This window comes from Stylophora pistillata, chromosome 4 (genome assembly GCF_964205215.1).
Source record: "Stylophora pistillata chromosome 4, jaStyPist1.2, whole genome shotgun sequence".
Lineage (NCBI taxonomy): Eukaryota > Metazoa > Cnidaria > Anthozoa > Scleractinia > Pocilloporidae > Stylophora > Stylophora pistillata.
This window is the reverse complement of record NC_142522.1, coordinates 37,403,556-37,429,168: the sequence shown is the minus strand read 5'-3', so window position 1 is coordinate 37,429,168 and position 25,613 is coordinate 37,403,556. Positions and strand designations below refer to the sequence as shown.

General features: G+C 38.6%; 2 protein-coding genes, 1 long non-coding RNA gene and 1 pseudogene across 8 annotated transcripts in view; 3 read left to right on the top strand and 1 right to left on the bottom strand.

Annotated features, from left to right (window-relative positions):
• Positions 1-409: 409 nt before the first annotated feature.
• LOC111328789 (uncharacterized) lies at positions 410-15,919 on the top strand. 5 transcript variants are annotated; one of them, XM_088755846.1, is made up of 11 exons: positions 410-516; positions 7,693-7,764; positions 8,454-8,750; positions 9,351-9,656; positions 9,928-10,239; positions 10,519-10,716; positions 11,376-11,438; positions 12,080-12,199; positions 13,068-14,042; positions 14,444-14,723; positions 15,375-15,919. In XM_088755846.1, the coding sequence occupies exons 2-11, from the start codon at positions 7,740-7,742 to the stop codon at positions 15,610-15,612; spliced, it is 2,814 nt and encodes a 937-aa protein (XP_088611972.1). In that variant the 5' UTR covers positions 410-516; positions 7,693-7,739; the 3' UTR covers positions 15,613-15,919. The 5 variants fall into 5 exon arrangements, with proteins under 5 accessions (XP_088611972.1, XP_022789027.1, XP_088611975.1 ...); XM_022933292.2 differs by lacking the exon at positions 410-516 and having other exon boundaries at positions 7,564-7,764; XM_088755847.1 differs by lacking the exons at positions 410-516; positions 11,376-11,438 and having other exon boundaries at positions 7,565-7,764.
• Positions 1,179-5,038, top strand: LOC148733572 (uncharacterized; annotated as a pseudogene). The gene is made up of 6 exons (XR_015999615.1): positions 1,179-1,777; positions 2,000-2,103; positions 2,583-2,698; positions 2,881-2,938; positions 3,179-3,262; positions 3,760-5,038. The product of XR_015999615.1 is annotated as an uncharacterized LOC148733572 (transcript).
• Positions 15,920-16,421: 502 nt separating the features above from the next.
• LOC148733571 (uncharacterized) lies at positions 16,422-18,347 on the bottom strand. Its single transcript, XR_015999616.1, has 2 exons — positions 17,862-18,347; positions 16,422-17,351 (listed from the first exon to the last, which is right to left on the bottom strand). It is a non-coding gene; the product is annotated as an uncharacterized LOC148733571 (long non-coding RNA).
• Positions 18,348-18,916: 569 nt separating this feature from the next.
• Positions 18,917-25,613, top strand: part of LOC111328786 (uncharacterized) — a 9,672-nt gene continuing 2,975 nt past the window's right edge. Inside the window, exons 1-5 of the mRNA XM_022933287.2 lie at positions 18,917-19,253; positions 21,195-21,479; positions 22,566-22,904; positions 23,772-24,089; positions 24,516-24,623. Of these exons, the coding sequence (XP_022789022.1) occupies positions 19,196-19,253; positions 21,195-21,479; positions 22,566-22,904; positions 23,772-24,089; positions 24,516-24,623 (1,108 nt within the window). The 5' untranslated portion in view covers positions 18,917-19,195. The remainder of the gene's footprint in view (positions 19,254-21,194; positions 21,480-22,565; positions 22,905-23,771; positions 24,090-24,515; positions 24,624-25,613) is intronic.

Below are 25,613 nucleotides of genomic sequence, written 5' to 3'. Positions count from 1 at the left end.
TATTTATAAAGGTTTGAATGGGATGTGATCAGTTTGCCTTAAAAGAGAGAAAAAAATGTCTTGTTTTGAAATAAAATGGGCTTACCTTATTGCCTTGTTGTTTTCTTTGTCGATTCCTTGCGTCTCAAACCATTTTGAAGCGATGGTCTGAGACGCTAGGAATCAACAAAGAAAACAACAAGGCAATAAGGTGACTCCATTTTATTTCAAAACAAGACTTTTTTTTCTCTCTTTTAAGGCAAACCGATAACATCCCATACAAGCCTTTATAAATATAAAACGTTGCGCAACACGGTAAGAGTCACGTCCGCTTTTCTAGCAGTGAGCTTGGGCTGCCTGTGATTAGGACAACAGTGACGACGAGAGATTCGTATGTCTACGTTCGGGACTAACAGCAACGAGCATTAAATAAAGAAATTTCGTCATGTTTGTGATAACAGAGAGCGACGTTAGCCGAAGAAAGCGACGGCTTTGAATCTATGATGCCTCGGTCTGGTGTGAGTGTCTCTTCCACTGGTAAGTAACTATATCCTCGATCTGTCTCGCGAAGAGGGATATATTCATCGTTTGTTTACCTAAAGTAATATCTGAATGCGTATCGGCGCAAATCTTTGACATGTTAGAATCACTGGATCAAATAAACTTACTTACAAAATATTTCCGCAGTAAATATAGAATAGCTGGCTTCGTTTGAAGCAAGCAACGTATAAGGAATAGATTTTAGGAATCCATGAAATCTCCGGTGTTTTGCTACTAAAAATAAAATGCCTTATCAGACACTTAAACACGAAGGCGCGCTATAAAAGGGCATTAGCTCCTACCCCTAATTTTGAATTCACCCCAAAAAATAAAGATCACGGGCGAACTATGAGGAGAACCGCAACGAACACTTAGTATTTGTTATACTTGTCAAAAGCAATAAAACATACCCAGAAACGGTCGCAAAATATCAGTAGAGTTATTTTTCTGTGAGTAGTTTTGTTTGCAGTACAATATTTCCTCGTTTCGTGTAAAAAACTTGCGTTGTTGCTGTCAAATTCAAATCGCCCGCCATTTTGAGCCTCCCCTACCCAACAGGCTATCCGTGGGGCTATCTTTGTCTATTGTGAGTCTTCATTTCACTGGTACCGTGGCAAGCAGTGTTCCAGTGAATTTATGCGCCAATATGCTATATATTCTAGGCCCGATTGAGCAGTAACGCGAACGAAATAATCGTCACTTCGCTTCGTAAGATCGGAGTTGTCTGAGAGAATTTCTTTTAGTGTGAGACCTTTTGTTGAGGTTATTCTACGATTCGACTCGGAAAATGGACAGCTTTCCCCCTCCAGATAAAAAGAAACGTAGAAAAATCAACAAACGTGCAAATGAACGGCGAGATCCAGCGGAACGAAACCCATTTTCAGTCTGACAATTGAAGTAAAAAAGGATTAGCAAAGTCGTTTGGAAGCTATCAAACAGAGGATAAGCAACGCTAAATCGGCTCTTGGTATAGGTAGACAGACGCAAAATACTGATTTAATGGAAAGACTTCTCTCGTATTTTGAAATGATTTGTTCATCAGCTGTGGATAGTAGCTATCCATCACCAAGACTGATGTGCTGGAATGGCCGAGAATCCATTTTGTGAATTTTGTGGCGAAGATTGCAAATGGGCTTCAGCTACTTTTTCAATTCAAGGGCATGTTTGTAAGATTGAAGTTCCCTGTGTGTAATGACTCAGTTACTTGGGTCAGTTTTGGAGTTTTGGGACACCCTGCAAAGTACTACGCCAATGTTAGGTGAGTATAATATGTACATGATCTACTTTGCAAGTAAGCATTATCGAAGAAAAATATCCTAGGAAAGTTTCTCACATATATATATGATGAGTTTACATGTACAAATATATCCTCTTCGATTATGTAAATTATGGCTTTCCATTCTGTTCTCCCATGTTTTTCGTTTCTTGTAATAAATCTGTATGCTCAGATGAGTGATACTAAGAAAATATACATTTGCAGAATGGTTCCTGCATTCACATGTACTGGACTTACTGAAACTCAATATCATGGTTTTACTGAGGCCGCTGGCATTGGCTGTGTGATGGACAAAACAATAGACACAAGTATGTGGTTTTTAACGTATACACTGTTGTACACTATCTTTACTATTTCTAGGATGTGATCCTCCCTGTGTTTTAACAGCAGTGTTGTGAAGTCTGTAATAAACTTTATTACAAGACTCAGGCAGCCAGAGGGCCAGTATCTAAAATCAACCAATCAAAATGCTCTATTGCCGGTCCAATATTCTCTAAGTATTGGACTGGGCATTGTCCTGAATGATCCTGCACTTGTGAAAAAGCTTTCTTCAGTTGTATGATAAATCTCTTATTAAACAAGCTTGCTCAGGACTGTACTAGGAGAATATCGGCCCTCGCTCTTTTTTTGTATGGACCTCCCTGCACTCGGTCCATACTGTCAAGACCTCGGGCTGATATTCTCCCAGTACGGCCCTCGCACTTGGTTAACAAGATATATATCATGATTTAAATCTAGCTTTTACAGTACCTTTCAGCTTATTGGGCTGTATCATTTTGTTTGGCAGTATATAAAGACCAGGGATTTGGATATAGGTCTGTAGTTCAGGAATTGTGCAACAAGGCAATGGCTGGTGCAAGGGCAGAAGTTAAAGCTACGCAAGGCTATATTGCAAGTGGGGATGTAAGTTGACATACAACCAGCTTCTTGTTCCTTGTGTGTGTTCAGTGTTGTTGAAGTTATTTGCAGTGGGCAAAATTTGAAATAACACCTTATGCAGTGCTAGGTCATTTTGTACCTTCATTCAAGTTACCTTCAATGCTCAGTTTCCTTCCATTCATTTTTTATTCTAATTACTCTTTCAGTGTATGATAACAGATGCCAGACATGACTGCTTTCTACAGTGACAGCTATTTCTATGAGGTAAGCAATTCCAACTGAATGCTAAGCCCCATGAATTTGATAACTTGTGCCTCACTTTTCTGAAAGCCTGTTTCCACTTCTATCATCTTATCAGTCGTCTTTGTGATTTTTGCCCCCCCCCCCCCCCCCCCGCAGCATTTTTAATAAATTGATAGCTCTGTTTCTCCATTTTGGCTGTAATGATGTGGGATTCCTGTCTTACTAAAAACCATAACATATCAAACATACCCCTGCTTTTAGCATACAACTTAACAGAGGTGGCCCATGATCATTGAAAAATTGGTTTGAGCAGAGGCATCAAGAATTCCTTTGACACCTGGCATGGTAAGTATTTTTAAAAGTTCATATGTCAATGACTGTGTGGTGCTCTTCAGTTTTGTAATAATTTATTTAATCTGTTACCAGCATGTTATCTAATGATCTAAAGGCATCAAACATAAACAAGACTTGGTGTTTGTTGATCAAAAAAAGTACTAAATCATTCACTCGTGTCATGTCATGCATTGAGTGCACTTTACAATTTACAACACATTGACATTGTTTTCCTCACTGATAAAGTTGTTATTGTTGTAATCTATCTATGGTCATGATCAATCACAACTTATTATCAAGACTGAATTGATTTGAAATCAGTGACTCTTTCACATTTGCATCTATTTTATTCAAGACAGTACTTGTATTTACATGTCTAAAATAGTGACGATGCTTGTAGGCTTTGCCGTATGCCTTGCCTAGTGTGTATTTGGCAGCTTCTAGATTGTTTGCAGAAGCTCTTAAAGTGTCACGATATAAGGCTACTACTTGTTTGCTTTCCTTTTCAGAGATGATGTAGCTTTGGTCTTGGAATGAGTTTATTGATGATCAAGGATGGTTCAAGGCAAAGTATTATTTCAGTTGCTTTTCCATTTTCTGTTGAAATGACTCCTTTTTTCAGTTGATGATGCTCATTTAATTCTCTTGAATGATGACATCATTTTGGATTCATATGCTCAGAAATCTTTGCGACTCAATGACAATTATTATAAATAGCATCTGTGTATAATCTTTATTGAGAGGAAATAAACTACAACCCAATTCCTTTTTTTTTCTCCTAGTAGGATCACAACCTAAGGTACCAGCAGTGGAAGAAGAACATGGAAAATGCTGATCAATCCCTCAAGATATTGCATAGTGGAGTTCAGAATTAGGGCATACAGTGTATTGTGAAATAATATAGCTTCTATTGTACCTTATTGTCACCATACAAAGAAATGTATACTATTTTGGAGGGAAGTGCTGATGGAGTATTGTAATGCTGATTTTATGAACGACGGTGAGCACAGTAGGGCACTCCATCAGGATTTGGCCACCGTTTCCGAAGATCTTCCACAACATAGACTGGCATGACCTTTCAAACATCTTCCACCTAACATCCCAATGCTTCCTTCCTGGCTATGTAAATAAGATCGCGCTATAAACCGTGGCGGTTTAGAATTGTATAAAAACATCTATTGTCGATCTCTTGACTAATGAGCTCGTGCTGCAGCTCGACACATGTTGCCGCTGCATTTTCCGTGGCTTCCTTGTCTTCGGAAACTGTCAAAGAAAGCAAAATTAGAATGATGCATGAGAACATAACCTGTTTTGAACTGGTAAAGCGCTGTAAGGACATCGTTCGAGAACGTTGCAAATGGCGGGTAAATATATGTTTCGGCAAACTAAAAAACCCATAAGATTTTGTAGCTAGCAGAAAAGGGCATACAACTTAGATTAAAAAGTATGACCCAAAATATGGCCTTGAATTATTTATCCGTTTTGCGAGTTCCCGATCATTGGAAACAGCACTTTGAATATTATTTATGTAACACGGTCTGACAGTGTTATACAATACCCCCTCGGATCGGACTTGACATTACATTGGCATATACAGTGCGAATAGTGGAATAATATCAGTTTGTAATCTTGTTGTAAATATGATTCTTTGAAGAGCCAACTTACCCTGGCGTTGATTTTTTCTTTCGTGGTCTCTCTACTCGAACGATCTCCCCGTTGTTCACGGTAAGCCAACCGTTCAGTTCCTCGATTAAACTTTCGTCTAATAAAATTCTAATCTGTGAAGTACTACTTGGTATTAGCTAAAGATATTTCAATTCTAAGGCAAGTAAAGACAGGAAAGGCACAGCAATTCTCGTATACCTTACCTTTCGAGTGTTCAAATCGGCCGCCATTTTAAATTTGATCCGCGCACGTCAATGGTGAGTGACAAATTAGCGCAGGTCTTCCCAGGGAAGACTTCCTTGCGTTTGCACATGACGTCACAAATTTCGCGGGAAAGTTGAGTCGCCATATTGGTGTTCCACATTTTTCAACATGGCGGGATATCCTCTCTCTGATTATGCGAACACGCTCGATCCCCACGTGAAAAAACGTTATTTAGAGAAGATTTCTTGTGTTGGAATCGATCCTCTCTTGTTCTCAGACAAAAAATACGATCCAGAGTGCCTGCCTCTGGTCGAATCGATGGATTTGTTGTTGTTTTTGGTGATTGACACGAGTTATTACAGTAAAGACTATTTTAAGGCGTATAGAAGTCTACAGAACATGGTTATAAACATGAAAGTGTTGCTATTGAAACTTATGAAAAGATCATGGAGGAAAAGCACATCAACTTTCAGGTAACGAAATGTGGCACGTTTATCAATAAACAATATCCATGGTTACATGCCACACCTAACGTTTTGTGGTGTGATTGCTGTGGGAATGGATGTAGGGAGGTCAAAAGCCCCTATTGTTTAAAGGATATAGACTTGGAGCTGTATATTAACAAATACAACTCATGCCTACTTTTACCAAATCCAACAGTAAATATTCACTGCTGAAAAGCTTTATTGTGACTTTGTTGTTTGTGGTTTTCGTGAGCAAATTGATCTCTTCTGTGAAAGAATTTTGCCTGATGTCAGACACTGGCACTCTGTTGTTTCCAAACTTAATCACTTCTGGAGATACTGTGTGCTACCAGAAATTTTGGGAAGGTGGTATACTCAAAAAGTGAAGTTTGTCTCATTCATCCCCTTATCCCAATTGTTTTTTCTTGTTTTTGAACACTGACAGCTAGAGGGCCTGTGTTAACATGCACAAACCAAGCATGTCCCATCTCTACTTTTCATTTATCTTGTTTGAAAATTACAAAAGTACCTAACAAGTGGTTTTGTCACCTGTGTCTAAAAACACCAGCAGCGAAAAATGAAAAATAAAAATGCAAACAGACAAGAGATATTTTGGATGAAGCTCTCAAATTAGATTTTATCTGCACATGCAAACAGAACCCACTGTTCAGATAAACTGCTGAAATCCCACAACCCATTTTGTCAAGGTAGAAAGTTTTTTAATTTGCCCTGATTATACTTCAAGCGGGTGCTGAACAATGCAATGATAACTTGGGAATGTATAGTGTGTTAATCAGGAGGAAAAACTGAACAAAGGTTGTTAGTGACACTTTCAATGCATCTGATGATAGTGTTGCAATAACTGGTATTTCAAAATACTCTTCAGAAAAGTCAGCATCACTTGCAAAGCTGGATGATGGGCATTACCAATTGATTTCATCACCCAATGGTTGGCTTGACTGTGATATTATCCATGAAGTACATGTTTGTCTAAGAAACATTAATCCAGATGTGGAGGGCTTTCAGAGACCAACTTTAGGCCCCTTTAGAAACTTAATCAGGTTATTGGGGAATTTATTCAGATTCTGCATACTGGCAATGCCCACTGGGTATGTGTAAGCTGAGTAGGGTGTGAAGATGGCACTGTCAACCTGTATGTTTGTATCATAACATTATTCTAAATGAAGTACAAGAGCAGGTACTCAATCTTGTTGGACATTCAAATTTTACTAGCATTTCAAGTTGTCCCTGTGCAACAACAGACAAATAGCAGTGACTGTGGAGTATTTGCTGCCACCTTTGCCACATGCCTTGCTTATGGTATACACCCTGAAACAATGCAATTTGATGTCCCTAAAATGAGAAACCATTTATATCAGTCTTTAAAATCTGGTATATTGAAAATGTTTCCTAAATTTTAGACTGCTTAAGGTACATCTACAGTTAAAGAATTTTTGAAGAGAAAGAATACCCACTTTATTATAGTGAAAATAAAATAGTTGCCCGATGCAATGGACCTGCATACTTGAATGCTCAAGATGGAGGGTAGGGACCCAGTGTACGTTGAATCGATCCCAATCTTTCGCAGCTTCTTCTGAAACGAAGTGCCGGCTGCAGACACTATCGCGTTCTTAAATATCATCAGCTAAGTCATCTCTACTTATCGCACAGATCCACATTCTTCTTCGCTCAGAAGTAAGTTCTTCGGTGTACTCTCCTTGACTATACTGAACACGTGGGACACGAAAAAACATTACTTTTTCGACGTTAGACCCTTTCTTCCCTGTTTTTTTTCCACAGCTAATGACAAGGCAAGGGACTGTGATAACGAAAATATAAATATTACACGATTGTCTTCTCAAAACCGTAAAATGTGCTCCAAATGTTTCCTGTCACAATACTCAGAGCTGATTATCATGGAACACCAACATGGCGGATGAAGTGGGTTACCATGACGATAAAGAAATTTGGTCACGTGAGTGAAAACAGCGCGCCATCGTGTTTAAGTTACACAGTAAAATGGTAGAAAACGGAAGTGGTTTCTCCATAATTCACAACGCTGTTATCATTTTAGCAAGGTTCGAAAGAATACGGTTTGTTTTATTATAGAAGCAGAAATGGGTTTTAAACACAGATAAAGGATCATTGGAATAGAAATGTCTTTCGCCGTGATTTATGCAGGTAACGTGACATCTAGTCGACTCGTCGAATCGTGCAGAACTTAATTTTTATAACGTCTTATAAACATCCAATTCAGAGTGTACAGCCACGCAAATAATAATTCTTGATACTTCTTAGGAAGAATTTTACAGTTGTATTGTTTGAGCTGTCGCTAAGTAATATTTATCGATGTACGCGAATTTAATGTTATTATTAAACCACCTTCATAATGGTAATTTCAGTTTATCGTTAGCGAACCTTGACTACATAAACATAGAAGAATCCATATAAAAGTATTTTTGTTTGGCCGTACTGACGAGTTTGACACTAAAAACTGCACCTTATTCTGTCGCTAAGTAATATTTATCGATGTACGCGAATTTAATGTTATTAGAAAACCACCTTCATAATGGTAATTTCAGTTCGTTGTTAGCGAACCTTGACTACATAAACAAAGAAGAATACACATAAAAGTATTTTTGTTTGGCCGTACTGACGAGTTTGACACTAAAAACTGCACCTAAGTCTTATTTTTTATCGGCACCAACATTTTAATCTCAGAACGCATAGAGTGAAGCCGTAGCTGACTTGCTAAATGTGCTCGTTTTTAAGAAAGAGATCAGTAGTGTAAATTACCGAGAATTTACGTTTAAGACCGAGGTAAACATTCCCACACAACTTTTTTGATTTAATTTGTCTGCCATTTTCAGGGTCTAAGTTACGTTCGATCCAAACAGTTTTAAGAAGCAATTTAGAGTTCATAGAACAGTTCTCTCTGTGCTTGGATCGAGAAATGAGATCGATACCAAATTGGAGACACTTGGCAGCAGAACTTGAGGTCGACGTGGATGTAATCAGACGCTTAGAACAGTACCGCGACTTCAGTCCTACCATCCGATTATTTGAATATCTCGAGCAGAAACGACCAGATTTGACAATTAGACATCTAAAAGACGCTTTTGTGGAGATAAAGAGAAACGACCTTGTAAGGTTGCTGGCCGTAGAAGGTATCATTATCGAGACAAATTGTAACTGCCCCTTGGAAATAATAAATAACCGAGGGAAATCAGGGAAATACTAATCGGCATGTGTGCTGAGGTTTGTTGCTTTTGATTGGCAAATTTTGGAAGGAAGGTGGCCCCTTCACCATCCTCATAGGTTGAAGAAACCATCAGAATGAATTTTGAAAAGCTTTTTTTTCACTCCTTTATGATACAGCTTGTGTGGTTGTTTGTTGTAGCTCTCATGAGATAGTTTTGTCAAATGCTAACCGAAACCAATATCCAAAGTGTACTGGCTTTCTTCAGCTTATGACTGTTGTGAGTCGTGGTGAACGCGCTATAGTTAAATGTTAAATGCTAGACATAAGCTTTCTTTTCAAGGTTAAAAAGCGTATTTTTATTTTTGATTATATAAATGATACAGTGCAAATTCATTCAAGTTATGAGTTATGGTGCAAGTGCAACATGACTGAAGTTTAAGAGAAGGCAAGAGAGGATACTTTATCCTGCTTTGGCGAAGCTCTTCGGTTGTGTATACATTCTATGTTTTCTTTGTGAAAATCAGTGTTTCCTCTGTATTCTAAATTTTTTCAACTTATCTTTTAGCCAGTTCTGGTGACTCTGAAAAAGTCAAAGATGCAATTAGAGCTGATCTTTTGGACGAAATTGCCTTGGCTTTGGACGATTCTTCACTGGTTCTGTCAAACTGGAAAACCTTGGCAGTGAAATTGGGTGTGTCCCGAGATGCTTGCCGGGAAATGGAGAGACAATCGATGGAAAGTCCAGCTGGAAAACTGTTCCAGTATTTGGCTACCTCTCTCCCAGAAATGACGCTTTCGAGTTTGAAAAAAGCTCTGGAATCTGTTGAGAGGGGGGATCTCATTAATTTCCTTCTGGAGCAGAACCTAGGAGGTGATGAGCGTGTATATCGGAAAAAAAAAAAAAAAAAAAAAACCTAATAAGAAAAAAGGAAATTTTATGTCACTGAGGCCTGAGTTTTTTTTTTGAATACAAACCTTGTGATCCTGGTCTAGTGAAGGAGGTAATTACAGGAAAACTTGTAGGCTTTTATATTAGCTATTGCACCAAATTAATAGCAAATTTTGGTAAGGTATGAAAAGCCTGGCATTCTACAGAGAAAGTTGACGAACTATGATCTCATGATACATTTGTTGTTCTTCAGATGATGTGGTTCTTAAGAATATTATCGTCCCTGGATCGGACCTCCATGAAAGGATGACCCAAGAACTTAATCGTGAAGGACCTGGCATCAAAAACTGGAGACATGTGGCATCGAAGCTGAAAATCCCAGCTTATGTATATGGAAATTTTGCTGACTTTGAGCAAACCAGGAAAAGTCCTACAAAAAAAATCCTGGAATGGGTGGTCGCTCGGTTTCCTGGAAAAACATTAAGTGATCTTGCTGAGGCATTAGATAAGATTCAGCGTAATGATGCCATTCAGATAATATCAAAGTACTATCCAGACACAGTTGGTGAGTGCATTACTGCCTAAAGAGAACTTTTAAGCCTCGCAGAAAAAATTGTTTCATTTAACTTGTCTGTTGGCATTCTTGCAATTGCACCATCAGCCCAATGTACACATGTATGCTGTCGCTATTATGATATTTATTCTTACATGTAATTAGGGGTCTTGTGTACGCAGGTTGATATCATATGTTGAATATGCATGAACTTCTACGCATCCCATGTGCAGAGAATGGTTCAAAGAACCCTGGACAGTTTTTATGGATCGTCTAATTTATCTGTTTCAGATTTAGCCCTAGAGAAACTAAGTAGTTCATCCCAGGAGAGCGTTACAATGCCAGATTCAACAGATCAGGTAATATGCACTAGCCACAAAAAGACAGAACATGGTTCATCCAAAGAGAGCTTTACAATGCCAGATTCAACAGGTCAGGTGCTGTATACTAGCCACAAAAAGGCAGAACATGGTTCTCGTCCCAGTCAAGGTAAAAAGAACATTATTTCACGACAATTCCGTTATGTGTGAATGTGTTTTTTAGGAAATATTTAGCGCTTTGTTAGCATTATAGTGATTGCACCATCAGTCCATATTGTAGTCAAACGTCCAACACGCTACATGTCGTTTAATCGATTTCACGAAATGTACAATATAAGCGAAAAGCGATGCGAAGCAAGCGGTGGAAACGTTGTATGACTAGGACAGCTAGGAACACGAAAACGAAAAGCGGAGAAGACGGTAAGCGAACTGGACAAATGAAACGTGGCGATGGCAAAGCACAAGTGAGCTAAAAAACGCATGCAAAAAGGCATTAACGAGACGAAATTATGCGAAAACACCCAACAGAATATTGATTAGGTAAAGGCGAAGAAAAAGACAAAGAATGCGATAATGAGAGGAAAAAATGCGCTTACAAACGAGAAAACAAACAAAAGAGACAAATACAGCCATGCGGCGGTAACAGCCCAATGTGCACATGTATGCAGTCGACATTATGATATTTATTTCTTACATGTAATTATGGGTCTTGTGTATGCAGGTTGATATCGCATATTGAATATGCATGGACTTCTACGCATCCATGTGCATTGAATGGTTAAAAAAACCTGGACAGTTTTTATGGATAGTCTAATTTATCCGTTTTAGATTTAGCCTTAGAGGAACTAAGTTGTTCAATTCAAGAGAGCTTTACAAAGCCAGATTCAACAGGTCAGGTGCTATATACTCTGGGGCGGATCCAGGATTTAGTCAAGGGGGGTTCGGAGAATTGTCCCCATCCGGAGGAGTCCGAGATTTTGAAAATTAGGTCTTCGGAAACATGATTTCCAGCGTTCTGAAGGAAAATTTAGGGGGTTCCACCGAACCACCCGAACCACCCCTGGATCCGCCCTAGATACTAGCCACAAAAAGAAAGAACATGGTTCTCGTCCCAGTCTAGTTAAAAAGAACATTATTTCACGACAATACCGTAATTTGTGAATGCGTTGTTAGGAAATATTTAGCGCTTTTAGGGAGCTTTCAGTCGGTGAGTGCATTGCTACCTCAAGAGAGCACGATGGTTTAAAAGAGTCTATTGGGTCTTGCAGAAAATTGTACGTTTTTCATTAACTTATCTGTTCGCGTTCTTGCAATTGCACCATCAGCCCAATGTGCACATGTATGCAGAGGACACTATGATATTTATTTCTTACATGTAATTATGTCTTGTGTACGCAGGTTGATATCGCATATTGTGTTTGCAAGTTGATATCGTGTATTGAATATGCATGAACTTCTACACATTCATGTGCTTTAAATGGTTAAAAAAAAACTGACTAGTCTTGATGGATAGTCTAATTTATCCGTTTCAGATTTAGCCTTAGAGGAACTAAGTTGTTTAACTCAAGAGAGCTTTACAATGCCAGATTCAACAGGTCAGGTGCTATCTACTAACCACAAAAAGGCAGAAAATGGTTCTCGTCCCAATCAAGGTAAGAAAATCATCATTTCACGAATATCCCGTAACTTGTGAATGTGTTGTAAGGAAAGTGGTTAAGAAGTTCAGAACGATTTCTGTCGGTATGTTTCAATTAGTGCTTTAAGGGAAAAGCTCTTGAAAAAAATTATAATCCTAGTTAGGAAAAGTATCTTTGAAGGATGCTACGTACTTTGCACCAGAGAAACAATGATAATGGGGTTATAGTTCTATTGCAGTGTAAGATTTTCTCTTCCCCACTTGATGTCTTAAAAAATCTCAGTCTACATTGCGGCATAAAAGGAATGATATTAGTATGCACTTATTCAAAGTCCATGACAAGGGCAAAGGAAGGAGAAAAGCTTGCTTCGGTTTCCTAACAGGGAAATGATAACTCTTTGCTGGTTAGCAAAGAAGGAAAGTTACTTAAGTCATTTATTACATCCATTTTGAAATCACTGGTGGTCCCTGTAATCTGATTGGCTCTAACTGGTGCGATTTATTCACGAATCGCACCATTTTTTGCTCTAAATCGCATCTTTTTTCCAATCAATGAGGAAGTTACACTTAAAACAAACAACCACTCAGATTTCAAGGCTTGTTCAAAGTGATCAATCAAATTGCAGGAAAATGAAAGACAAAGAGTATCATTTGGCAAACTTTGCAACTTTTTTGCTCAGTCAGTACTGCATCAATAAAATATTTGGATTGACTAAGTCCTGTATTTCAAAATGGATGCAATAAAGTGGTAATTAAACCTTGTGTCGTGCAATTTTGGTCTGAAATCATACTTGTGATTTCAAATCACGCGTATGATTTCAGCCCAAATTGCACTCCATTCAGTTCAATTATCATTATGTATGTCCCCTTTATTCCCTTTTCAGATGTAAAAGTGGAGGAAGAATCTGGTTACTATGGAGGTTTGTCAGATCGAACAGTTTTAGTGGGCGGCTGCGATACTTGCGAAGGCTTCAATGTTATATATGCTTTGTCCTTAAAAACGGCAGATGTAATTGTTGAAGAAGAAAATCAGAAGATTGTGGTGATGGCCTCTACATTTCCGTTCGGATTCACGCAAGAGCAATTTGAAAAAGTCTTTGGTTTACCAGAAGCTGATAATTTTCAAAAGCGTCTGAATTGCTTTAAGGAAAGTAATCTCCTTCGCTACGACAGAAGAAAGTGTCAGTATTTCCTTAATCGTTCCACTATAGATTTCTTGTCCTTGAAGCCCTATTACAGAAAAGCCAAATCAATTTTCACTCGTCACTACAGTGACTTGGCTGTATCCCTTTGCAAAACATTCTTGACTAAAGATTGCAAGACAGCAATTGATCAGTACAGATCTGAAAAGGACAACATTCGAGAAGCCATGGCTTGGTGTGGAGGTGATCATCTTGAGCTTGAACAAACCGTAAGAGAACGAGCTATTGCCGCGTTCAATGAAGCAGCTACATTTCTTGCCAAAGTGATGCCCAAACAAGAGTTTCAGTCGCTCTTTTACAAGCTTGCTTGTCGATGTGCCTTTCACATGCAACTTCGTTGTGCTTGCTTGACTAACATTGGAATGAAAGTTGTGTTAAGCTGTACATGTACACCTTATATTTGTCCAAGAGCCTTAAATCAAGCAAAGGAAATTTTGACTCGAGCAAATGAGCTTCAGTCAACAGCTAAAGGTGTTTGCGACGCAACTCGTGCCCAGTGCTTGAGCAAGCTTGGATTCTGTTATGTTCGCGAGGGGCGCGTTGAAAAGGGTTTTGAATACATCGACGTTGCTTTGAAATTGCGAAAGGAGAAAGCAGAGAAATCCAAGAGGAGCAAAGACGAAGTCATGTTGGCCGCTTGTATCAATGATTTGGCAGGTTTGTGACAATTTCCTTTTTATTCTATTTCATTTTTTTCATCATATTAGATATTTACGAATGAACAGTATTGAGAAGGAATTATTTGAAACATGTCATCTCCATTTAATCTATGCTGTAAAACCTGTTGATTGTATATATAGGATCCACTGATATTTTGGGAGAGCTTGGCAAAGCATAGCAAGATCAAAATTGCTTAGGCGTCGTACATCTACAGAGATGGTGGTATAGGTTCGTATGTAGAAAGAACTAAACAGCCCCACCTCACTCTAGTTTCCTAAATGGCTCTTAATTGTTAAGGTTAGAGCAGGTCTCAGAAGAGAAAAGCGCAATTTTGAATAAAGGAAGTCGGTATGTCATTGAACTCCTTAAATTTATCACTTTATTTGTTTTACTTTTAGCTTCTCAAATGGTGCAGCGAAACCATATGCTGGCTATCCATACAAGGCTGCAACATGTACTTCCTGTTTATGAAAAGAACCTCGGTGACCATCCGTTTACGGCAACGACAATCAACTGGATTGGTAACAGCTACCACGCTTTGGGCGACTACGATAACGCCATTAAATATATCGGTAAATCCGTAGAGATGCGAGCAAAACTTTTGGGGCCTCATCAGGAAACAGCGAGGTCTCTTTACGATCTAGGTGTAGCCTTCACTGCGAAACAGAACTACGAAACGTGAGTAAAGATACTCTGCTATTTATTATTCAGCATTTTATAGATCCCACACCCTCTCATCAAAAGTTAACAGCAGAAGGGAGAATAAGGAACCTCGACACGACGGCATACAAAAACCTTTATTAATATGAGCATTTGCTCCTTCTTGTAATTAATATAACTCTGTCAAAATTTCAAGCCTAGAGGAGCACAGTCATTTCCATAAAAGGCCAATTACGTAGTTGCGTGACGACGACTTGTTAATGTGTAATGTAGCGCAGACAAGTGTGATGCTCGAGCTAGCTGTCGTTTTACTTGTTGACTCACTTCCTATGTCTTATTATCTGGTTGTGCTGCTGCCACGTGAACCTCCTTGCATTTTGAACCTCCTTGCATCTTGAAAAACTCCTATGATTGATCTAAAGCTGAACTATCTGTAAGTCAAAATTATACTGCGAATGTGTTTTCTCCCTTTTTTGCACCGTAAGGCTATGATTTGAACAGCAAGACGGACGAACACTGTCTTTCTTGAATGGTTTCTACTCTTTACAGATCTTAACATTCAATTTAGATTTCATATGTATAGCAATGTATCAGAAAGATGTCAGTCTCTGACACCTAAGGAGAAAGAACTTCGAGGAAGTGCTTCATTTACCACTGTATCTATTTCAGTGCCCTTAAATATCTTGAAGAGGCAGTTGGTTTACAAGAAGAAGTATTAGACACGTACGACGAGCTGATTTACACTCACCAAGCCATGTCCATTGCCCTTCTTGGTCTTGGAAGAATCGAGGAGGCGGAAGAAGAAATGAAACGCTCGGTTGAGTGTGCGAAAAAGTTAGATTCTTGGGAAGCTCCTTCAGAAATGATCGGAACCCAAGAACTAGAATTCGACTGGGAGCATTTTTAAAACACTCCCCTGCAGTTAACAGGGAAATTCAGACTTTAAGAAAATCTCTCTTGATCACAGCCGTTGGACCGAAGTAGATCTGTACATACTAATCAACTACGAAATTCAGATCTTGATGAAAAACTTTTGTCTACAAAGGCGGACCGATTGAAAATCGGTTTGTCAATAGATTAATCAATCAAAATGATTAATGCATTAGTTATTTAGGGCCAGGGCGCACTGGGAAAAATTTGTTCATTTTGCGAGAAAATCTGTCATTATTTCTGCGAGACAAATTAAACACGCATGGTGATTTGTTTTGTCCAAATTTTGTTAAGCCATACCTATCTTCGAAGGTGCCGTCGCCCTTCCTCGGAGCAGGACAAATTTTTGTCAGCGGCGTGAAGTCTGACAAATTTTTTTTTTAATTTACACACCATGATTTGAAAGAAACGTCGATCAACAAAAAATTTTATCGCGCTTTTTTAAAGCGAGCCGAGTCTTTAAGACAGAAGCCTTCCAAAATGTTTTATATTACACAACAATTAAACGGTGAAGATGAAGGATGCATACTTCGGGATGCGGCACGCCTATCAATCAAGCGGTCTGTCAGCTTTTCTATCTGCATCCCTGTCAGACAATCAGTCGTTGAGTAAGTCAATCAGTCAATCGATCAGTACAACTCCCTTCTACTTTCTCATTTCTTAAAAAGCAGAAAGCAGTTTTGCACAGAAAAAGCAAGGCAAAAAAGAGAAAAAAAAAATAAAACTTACCTCCCTGAGAAACATGAATTGCGAGGATTGATTTTACAATCGTCGATTTCTATGTGATGCGTAGGTGAAATAAATTTTTTATTTAATTTTTTTAAATATTATTTATTTAATCCCTTTTGCAACAAACTGCTAAATAAACAATTCCAAATGAATCTCAAGACAAAACTAGGTGTATCTAGGATCTTTATGATTTTAAGACGAAACAAATCGCTGATGCATTACGAAAGGTTGCAGCCATTTTTGCTACAGGGAGTCTACCCGCCCATTTACTGCCTTCTTGTCGTCCCCTTTGACTAGTCTTAGTCCTCGTCGTTCTCATCTCTCTCACGTTTTTAGAAGCTAGTGAGATTCTGCTTAGGACATGCAATTTAAGGACCTCTTCATAAAAGCCTGGCAGAGGACCTGGGACGGATTTTGTACCCTGTTCATGTAGGAAATCTCATCCTGGACACCAGTATTAAAAAAGTACTTAAGGTTCCCCAGAATACCCGTGCAACTTATTTCGAGATCCTTGGAACGGGTTTGAGACTGTCATAGCGTTGTATGCTAGCGTGGTTTCCCAATTGCTATTATAGGTTGGTATTCTTCTCCTGTAGAAGGAGAAGGCTGTAGAAGGCCCATAACTGCACAGCTTTGCTGCGAAAGAGAAGTTATCTTTTTTTTTTTATTTGAAGCAAAGAAAGCAGAGATCTTTTAGCGAGGCTGTTGGCACAAACTTGGTCAAATTGACTTGTGGAGGAAAAACACCCAGGCCAGAAGGTGCTGAAAGTGTTGTGTCTTGGTGTCTGGGCTGATACGTTCTGATGAGTAAAATTTCCAGCCTGCTTGCAAATACCTCGGTCTCAAAACCAAATGTTTGTTAACCGGGTCACTAAACAATTAAAAAATGTACCTGAAGGAGGTCAAAAGGCACTTAAAGCCAGTTCATTCATGTAATGGTAATGAAATTGTTGTGGTACTTGTTATTGCTGGTCGACGTCATCACAACTAACGGGAAAAAAAGATTGTTATTGATGTTGTGCTGTGGTACTGGTATTTTGTTTTCAAGAATGGACATTATGATAATGTGTGTTAACTGTATTTAAATAACAGACAATGGGGGGAGGATCATGCGCATGCTCCCTAGGGAAAATTTTAATTTTCAGCAAATCAGAAATGCTATTTTGGGGGTAATGGGATAGGAAATGTGGCCTTAATTTTTATGCCATTATGAGTACACTTTATAGTGATTATTAGAGGGTGACCTCCCATTTAGAACCTATTTTTGGGCTGACCTTTTTGTGCTTTAAAGCCCAATTATTTTTGCGTGCCCTCCCCCATTAGATCCTAGGAGCACCCCCCTGCTTCCTAAAAAATGGATAGTGTCTTAGGATAAGAAAACTAGGGTGGAATGTTGGGTGGTTATATTGTCATATTCACCTAAAAAAAAATTGAAGTTAACACAAGATAACTTTATTTCAAAATGAGATAAAAAACATAAACAGCCAAATACTTAACCCTTTCACTCCCACAAGTGACCAAGACAGAATTTCTTCTATCAGTCTCAAAAGAATATCAAGCAGACAAGTGATAAGGATGGAGAACAACATCAATTAAGAGATTATTAGTTGATCCAATACCAAAGTCTCCATACTCACATTATTAGAATTGGATAGCAGACAGTAAGGAGAATTACTAATAAGATCTGAGAGCAAAAGGGTGAATATTCATTGAAACTTAGTATTGTTATAATCTGAGATACAAGTTGATTATGATGCATCCCGCCTTGATGTAGTACTTTTCATGCTGAATGAAATGAGGGCAGTAGAACTTTTTATTAAAATTTAGAATGAAATCAAATCCCGAAGGATTCTAAGAAAGAAAATGAAGATCTCTGATTGTTTGTTTTTTGGTCATGTTAAGACTTGACATTATGATCAGAAATTGCAAAGAATTGATTATTTAACCCATGGTGCACACTGCTTTTACTGCTTAAGTGTTGTAAAGAAATCGTTATATTTAGTCTTTATGTAATGGAATGCATAATTAATGTTGCGAAATTATGACGATGTTAATTTATTTATTACACCTTAAAAACATTATTTCGTTCCTTACACATGCTAAGAGCAGAATCGAAGTTTATGTGAACTCTACTATTACGGCGAAACGGGGAGGGGTGGCAAGGAACGTCACAGATCACTTCCGGTCCGGTTCACGGAGTGCAACTTTCGTCCATGGTCTTCAACTTCCGTCAATTTCTGCCTCGTCACGATATCTCATTCATTCCTTCCAAAAATGAAAGCGAAAAACTGATCGGAAATCGATCCAGCCTGGTTGACCGCGGGCTCACATAAACAAGCCTCCAGGCTGGGGAGGGCAGGGGGAGGGAGGGAAGGTGTTTGTTGACCTTTTTCTCACTAAAACATTTTATAGTTTAAACCGATTAGCTTCAATTCTGATAGAATTAAATGTTATAACGGCTACTAGTTTTCATAACTATTTTGCGCTCCTGCGAAGGAACGTAGAAAATGGTCTCGAGTAGGGTACCCGCCTCCGGCTATACTTCGATGCAATTTCGAGATCGATGAAAACCATAGGAAGTGATTTTGGAGGTTAATATCGTCAAAGACGAGTTTTCTCGTTGATCTAAGTCGGTAGATTAGTGCTATATCTCTCGTGTAAATAATCTGCGGTTACACACCTCGGTTACTCCTAGCTAATTCAGTAGGATTTACGACCAAGATTCCTACAACCGCTACCGCTAATAACGGAGATTTGTGAAGCTGTTGTTCGACTCAACAGCACAAACTTTTACTTTCTTCAAATGAATTTCTTCTAATTAGCATACAGGAATGGAGGCTTACAGCTTGACTCTTATGAAACCTTTTCGTCATGTTCCCCTCTCGACTGGTAGGTAATGCTTTTCTCATCCATTGGGTTGAATTTTCACTTTTGAATAACAGTGTTATGCAAATATTTTCCGGTTTCTGAAGATGGATCGTACTGTACTTGTTGTGAAATCTTGGAATCTTTACATTTTCGCTTTTAATTCGGAGCGGGTTTTAACTTGAAAACGCGGACAGCTCACATTTGATTTTAGTAAGAATAATACATCCTTTGCCAAAGCTGTGAGCGATCTCAACGTAGAGACCATTTTAATATTTCGTTTTCGTCAAATATGCGGAACATGAGCGGAAATGAAATTAAGCTCGTAAAAATGGTAAGTTTACCTTTCGAAAGTTGCCAAACAAAACTAATGATGACGAAGAGAGACTACTGAACTGAAGTTTCTCATTGGTTCAGAAACAATTTCAGCAGTTTTAGGGATATTCGAAACACTTCATTACCATGACAGTGCCATGAAACATGTAACAGTCCGATTTAAAGTCTCACTGGGGCACATCGTTATTGTGCTTTTAACTTATACTTAGAGATGATAACCGTAAATTAGGAATTTGTGAGGTAATCGTATTCTTTCGATTGACGTTTTTGGTTTTAAACAAGCGGCTATGTTCATGATAGACCCCTTGCCTAATTAATTACTTTTGTTGCATTAAACAAAGGAGACTAGACTAGGTCACGCAACTGAGTACAATATGCAAATGAAAATATTGCAAACGAGGGCCGAAGGTTGTGAATGAGAAAAATTAAAAAAGATCGTAACCAACTTAGGTAAACTTGAGAAACAATACAGCGACCCAACATTTTCAATAATTCTGTTTAATTTTCATGGAAATTTTCTTTTTAGCCTTCAGAATCGTCGATGTCGTGAAAGAGGTAATTCAATGACTGTTGCTAGGATTGGAGATCAATAAGAAGGAAAATGATCGGTCGAGTTAACTTATATATATTGTGGCCTAACTCTTATGTCTTAGATTTAAAATGTAAACCGGTTTAGGGACTCAGTTTTGTAAAAACATTGAATTTATGATTTTTCTTATTTTCGCCAAGCTTAAGGTACGCTCTGTTGCAAGGTACGCTCATGGTAGGCTGCGACAAAAGAGATGTTTACGGGCTGAATTTGTGTGTCCGTACGCTGATTTATTACATACATACTGAGATTTACACACTGAAAAGTCGCAGGGTAAATTTCTGTTCGCAAACCGATGTAAACCAATCAAATGTCGCGTATCGCTTTTCCCACATGTGAGAAAAGCGATACGTCCAATCAGGAGCCGTGGATCACGTTTTTTCACGTGTGAACCATACGGCAAGTTGAAGTTTTCATCCAAGGCTGGTTGGCGCGGTTTCGTACACCGCACAAGCCATCGCTTTGCAAATGGTTTTCATTCAAATTCTTCCACCGTTAACATTGAAAGTTCCTGTCTCGGCGAAAGCCATGAATGAAAAGCGTTTCGTTATCCACGATTCATAACTTTTGGATTTTACACACCGCATTTTGTACACCGCACAAGCCATCGCTTTGCAAATAGTTTTTATTCGCATTTCTTCCATCGTTAATATTGAAAGTTCCTGTCTCGACGAAAGCCATGAGCGGAAAGCGTTTCGTTATCCACGATTCATAACTTTTGGATTTTATTTGAGCTCTTTCCCTTTTTACGAAGCTGCTTTCTCTCAGTGATTGTTGTTTGACCACATTTGTTTAAATAAAGCTTGTCATAAGTTAAGGAGGGTGTTCAATCTCAGTATGTATATAACAAACATAATACCACATGCAAAGTGCTTTGTACGGTGTTTACACACTCTTTGTTTTGTATCAGAAATCTCACTCGTTCGCTTCGCTCACTTTTTTGATTGCTGATACGCCACAACTCGTGTGTAAACACCGTACGCGCGCACTTTCCATGAAGTATTCTATATTTATTTCACCTTATACGTATTCACAATTAGGATCAGATTTACGCACGATCCTGGCGGGAAAACCAGACCTTATGGACCGGTTGGCACTCTTATTAGACAGAAAAATGCGATTGATACCGAACTGGACACAGTTAGCTCGAGAACTGCGAGTTGATGAAGCTGTAATTAGCCGAATGGAACAGTACAATGACTACAGCCCTACCATCCAATTGTTCGATTACCTGGAGGCCAAGCAACCAAACTTAAGCATTCAACAACTTCGACAAGAATTGACTCAGATCAATAGGAATGATCTGAATGTACTGATCACAAATGGTAACTACGTTCTTTCTTATGAATCAATTAAGAAGATGCAGTTGTCTTTTATTCTTTAATTATAATCTATCAAACATAGTTGCTTTCGTATGCTGCACGATCCTCGCAGTAGAGACTCATATATACATAGTTGCTTTCGCGAGAATGGTATAAAAGTATCACGTGGCCATATAAGTCCCAACTAAATGTGATATTCTCTGTACTTTTCAAACCATACGTTCACTACAATAAAATTCTTCGTTTAAGATTAAATGCTATCAAACAACAAACATATGAAATACATATATATGAACTGCGGTTATGAAACGTATATGTGCACGATCCTTCGCAGTAAAGCTATTTAAGCAATAGTGAAAATCAGACCTGAAAAAAATTCAGGCCTGTACGGGATTCGAACCACATATGTATTTCATATGTTTGTTGTTTGATTTATCATCTACGGGTTTATGTCGAATTAATTTGATGGCCTGCTCCCAGTTGGCTTGTTAGCTCAATTGGTAGAGCGCTGCACTAGTATCGCAGAGGTCAGTGGTTCGAATCCCGTACAGGCCTGAATTTTTTTCAGGTCTGATTTTCACTATTGCTTAAATAGTGCTTTACTGCGAAGGATCGTGCACATATACATTAAATGCTATATAAGAGGGTTTTTGCTGTTGTTACAGAATGCTCGTATTTTTGTCCTAGGATAATTATAATCTGTTCATTGAAGCTCATGATGGTATTAATGAAGTGTCAACGCAATCTACCTCAACAATGATAATTACAATAATGATGATAGAAACAATAATAATAACGATGATAGCATTAACGGTAATGATAATGATGATAACTGTCCTTTTCAAAATATATAAAGATTGATCTTATGGCTGAATTGAATGAACACACACGAGCCTAAGTCTACCATTGATTTCTGTAAAGCTTCCTATTTAGTAATAGAGGTTTTATTGCCTCATGTAAAAGGGAACTTACAGTGTGGCGATTAGTTTAGCCAACGATTGACCCTCTTAAAAGTACATATTGATGACTGATGAGGTACCGCGGCTTTTATTAGTCTCAGTATGACACTGATAACATTTGTCTTTATAGCTGGCTTTAAGGACGATGAAAAGGTTCGAGAGGTAATAACATCGAGAGATCCAAAAACTCCGACTTCCCCTCAGAAAGAAATTCTCGACCAAATTGCTTTAGCATTGGATGGGACATCACTGGTTCTCGGAAACTGGTACAACCTGGCGATAAAATTTGGCGTGTCAAGGAAAGAATGTTGGAAGATAGGGGCAGCTTCAACGGAAAGCCCGACTAACTTATTGTTTCAGTATCTGGAAGCTACTCGCCCACAAATGAAGTTGAAGAAAGTTGTGGATGCCCTTTGTTTGATGACCAGGCAAGACTTACTAGACTTCATAGCGAAGCAGAACTTTGAAGGTAGGACATACCACTAATTCGAGATTTAAGATCCGATTCCATGTGAGAAAGATTTTGAATGATTATCAATTAAAACTTTGGGTTGAGAATCTATGTGTGATTAAGTATCGAATTGAATTTACAACTCTCATGCGCTTGAGATAATTTTGTGGGCAGAATTATTTTTTCTTACTTACTTCTTTCCCCCTTTGTTTAAGTAGATACTAAAACAACCTGACAGTTGCATCATCTTTCCTTTGATAGGAAACTGATTTCAATTTATGAACGTCTCCAATTAGACGCGCACTCAACATATAATATTTAGACCTTTAGCCTCCACTGCCGACAATCATTTTTTAAGATAAAGTCGCCATGTAGTTCAACTTTAGCCAGAGTCATGATATTTAACGGTTTAAAGGAAGTAAATCGCAATTAAAGCGTATAGAATAATATGAACTTGAAATTACAATATTCCTAAGAACACAGATATGTTTTGCTGTATTTTGTCACTTTTTCATATCTGGCGTTTTTCCCCTTGACAAAACATTGGCTGCAGTGATAATGAGAATAATGCTTTTCAATTTTGCTTCAGTTTATGTTACCTCTTGGGACGTCGATTATGTGCCTTATACCCTGACCAGTCCTCTGAAAGCTTTTCTTCCCGTAATTTGTCGCAAAGTTCATGCAAGACTTCAGATATAGTGTCCATACCCATTGCCATGTCGTTCCTCATATCTTTCTTTTGCAACTGGGGCTTTTACCCCGTCACCTCGCGGCTGAGGCTTTACATCTCCGGTCTTGTGTGTACTTACTGTTCAGTCATATCCATTATCTCTGGGTAGTTATTGGATTCCAACACTGACTACTGATGACCTTTGTTTAATGCAGATGAAGTGCTACTCAAAGATATCATGATACCAGGATCGGAGTTCCTGCAAACGATGGCGGATAAACTCAACCGTGTAGTACCTGCCGTAGAGAATTGGAAACACTTAGCTTTCAAGTTGGAAATTCCAAACGAAGAGATCCGAAAGTTTGGGAGCATGACGACTGAGCCAGAGAGAACTAGTCCAACTATTGAAGTAATGAAATGGGTGGCCGCTAAGTTCCCTGATACTCGTTTAACTGATGTTGTAAGAGCACTGGACCGGATACAACGAAATGATGCAATTAAAATCATAACAGAGGAATTTATAGATTCAGTGGGTAAGTGGAAAAGGGAAGTTAATGTATAAATATTTTTCTTTGAAATCAGCGTGAAATATTTATTATAGATGGAAATCGGGCACAAGGTGATCTTCGGTTGCCAGATCTAGAATATATGTAAAGTTTGTGGTTTTTTTTTAATCAGAGCTTTATAAAACAGGGTGTGCATATTGAGTTATTGACAAAGAACGTAAAGTTCGTAAGTTCAAAGCTTAGGCCGAGCCATGGTATCTAAAAGTGATAACGATGTCCTTTATTCTCCTCACTTTTCGCCAAAAGCCAGTGCTATCAGCATCACAAGGCTCCCAAAAAGTCATTACCCTCCTCTGATTACCGATGGTTTCTTATGTACAACAGTAACCTATACACTTTACTTCTTGCATTGCTCCAAATTGAAATTTAATCGATTCAATTTTTTTTCTCTAGATCAATCCTTGCAACGATATGATTCTTCGCTGCATGATAGCCTCAACAAAGCAATGCCGATTAACGATCCAACAGGCAGGACACTGTCTGTTTCACTTTCCAGTAAAGGTAAAAAAGTTCACAAAAGAGATTTCAGGTAGACAGGTTATATAATTCAAGTATCAAGTATTCAAGTGGGTCCTGAAAACCTTTCAAGAGAAGTTTTCCAGAATAACAAAAGGTGATCACGGGGCTTTTCAATAACTCATACTGCAAAAGTCATGCTTGTTTTGACGAGAACGAATGTTGTGATCAATAGCATGATTACAGTTTTCTCAAAGACTGACGGAAGCTTTTCATGTTAACATTTTACTATTACCTGGTATATGACTGAGTGGGAATACCGTAAATTGAATTATTGGGGAGTTTCAGATATTACAACAGTAACGCCTGAGAGACCTCCGCTTAGAAAAGTGAGCCTTCATTTCTCCTCACAATTTCCCGAGTAGCTCGATGTGTTTACAGTCTTTGCCAACCTCAGATCGCAGCCCTTTCAGCGCAACGTGTAAATCGTCGTTGTTGCCGGAGTTAGAATTGGAAGCCTGCCTCGTTAGGCATTATTTGGTGATCATTTCACTGTTTCACTATGAAAATGTGAAAGGTCTTAAAACGCACATGCTAAGCTAATGTAGTGTTCATCAAATCTCTAAATCGTCGTTGATTTCTTCAGAAGTCTCCATTAATTCGTCAAAGCACGAATGAGTGCTGTTTATTGCGGCGAGTTGAGTCACTTTCGATACCTTAAATTGCGCAGAAATATATCTAGCATGCCCTGTTAATTTATATATCTTATTAACCAAGCACGAGGGCCGTACTGTGGGAATATCGACCCGAGGTCTTGACAGTACGGACCGAGCGCAGCGAGGTCCGTACAAAATAGACCGAGGGCCGATATTCTTCCAGTACGGTCTCGAGCAAGCTTGGTTAATAAGAGATTTATTATACGACTGAAGTTCAAAGGGACACAAGTGCGGTATCATTCGGGACCATTCGGGATAGTGCCCGGTCCAATACTTAGAGAATATTGGACCGGCAATAGAGCATTTTGATTGGTTGATT

What these genes read in the sequence shown, in the direction of transcription:
- LOC111328789 (XM_088755846.1), top strand. Translation starts at nt 7,740, where the DNA reads ATGTCTTTCGCCGTGATTTATGCAG. An exon ending in TTTCGCCGTGATTTATGCAG is followed by an intron (nt 7,765 to 8,453) that starts GTAACGTGACAT and finishes TGCCATTTTCAG; the next exon opens with GGTCTAAGTTACGTTCGATC. An exon ending in TGGTTCTCGTCCCAGTCAAG is followed by an intron (nt 10,717 to 11,375) that starts GTAAAAAGAACA and finishes TATCCGTTTTAG; the next exon opens with ATTTAGCCTTAGAGGAACTA.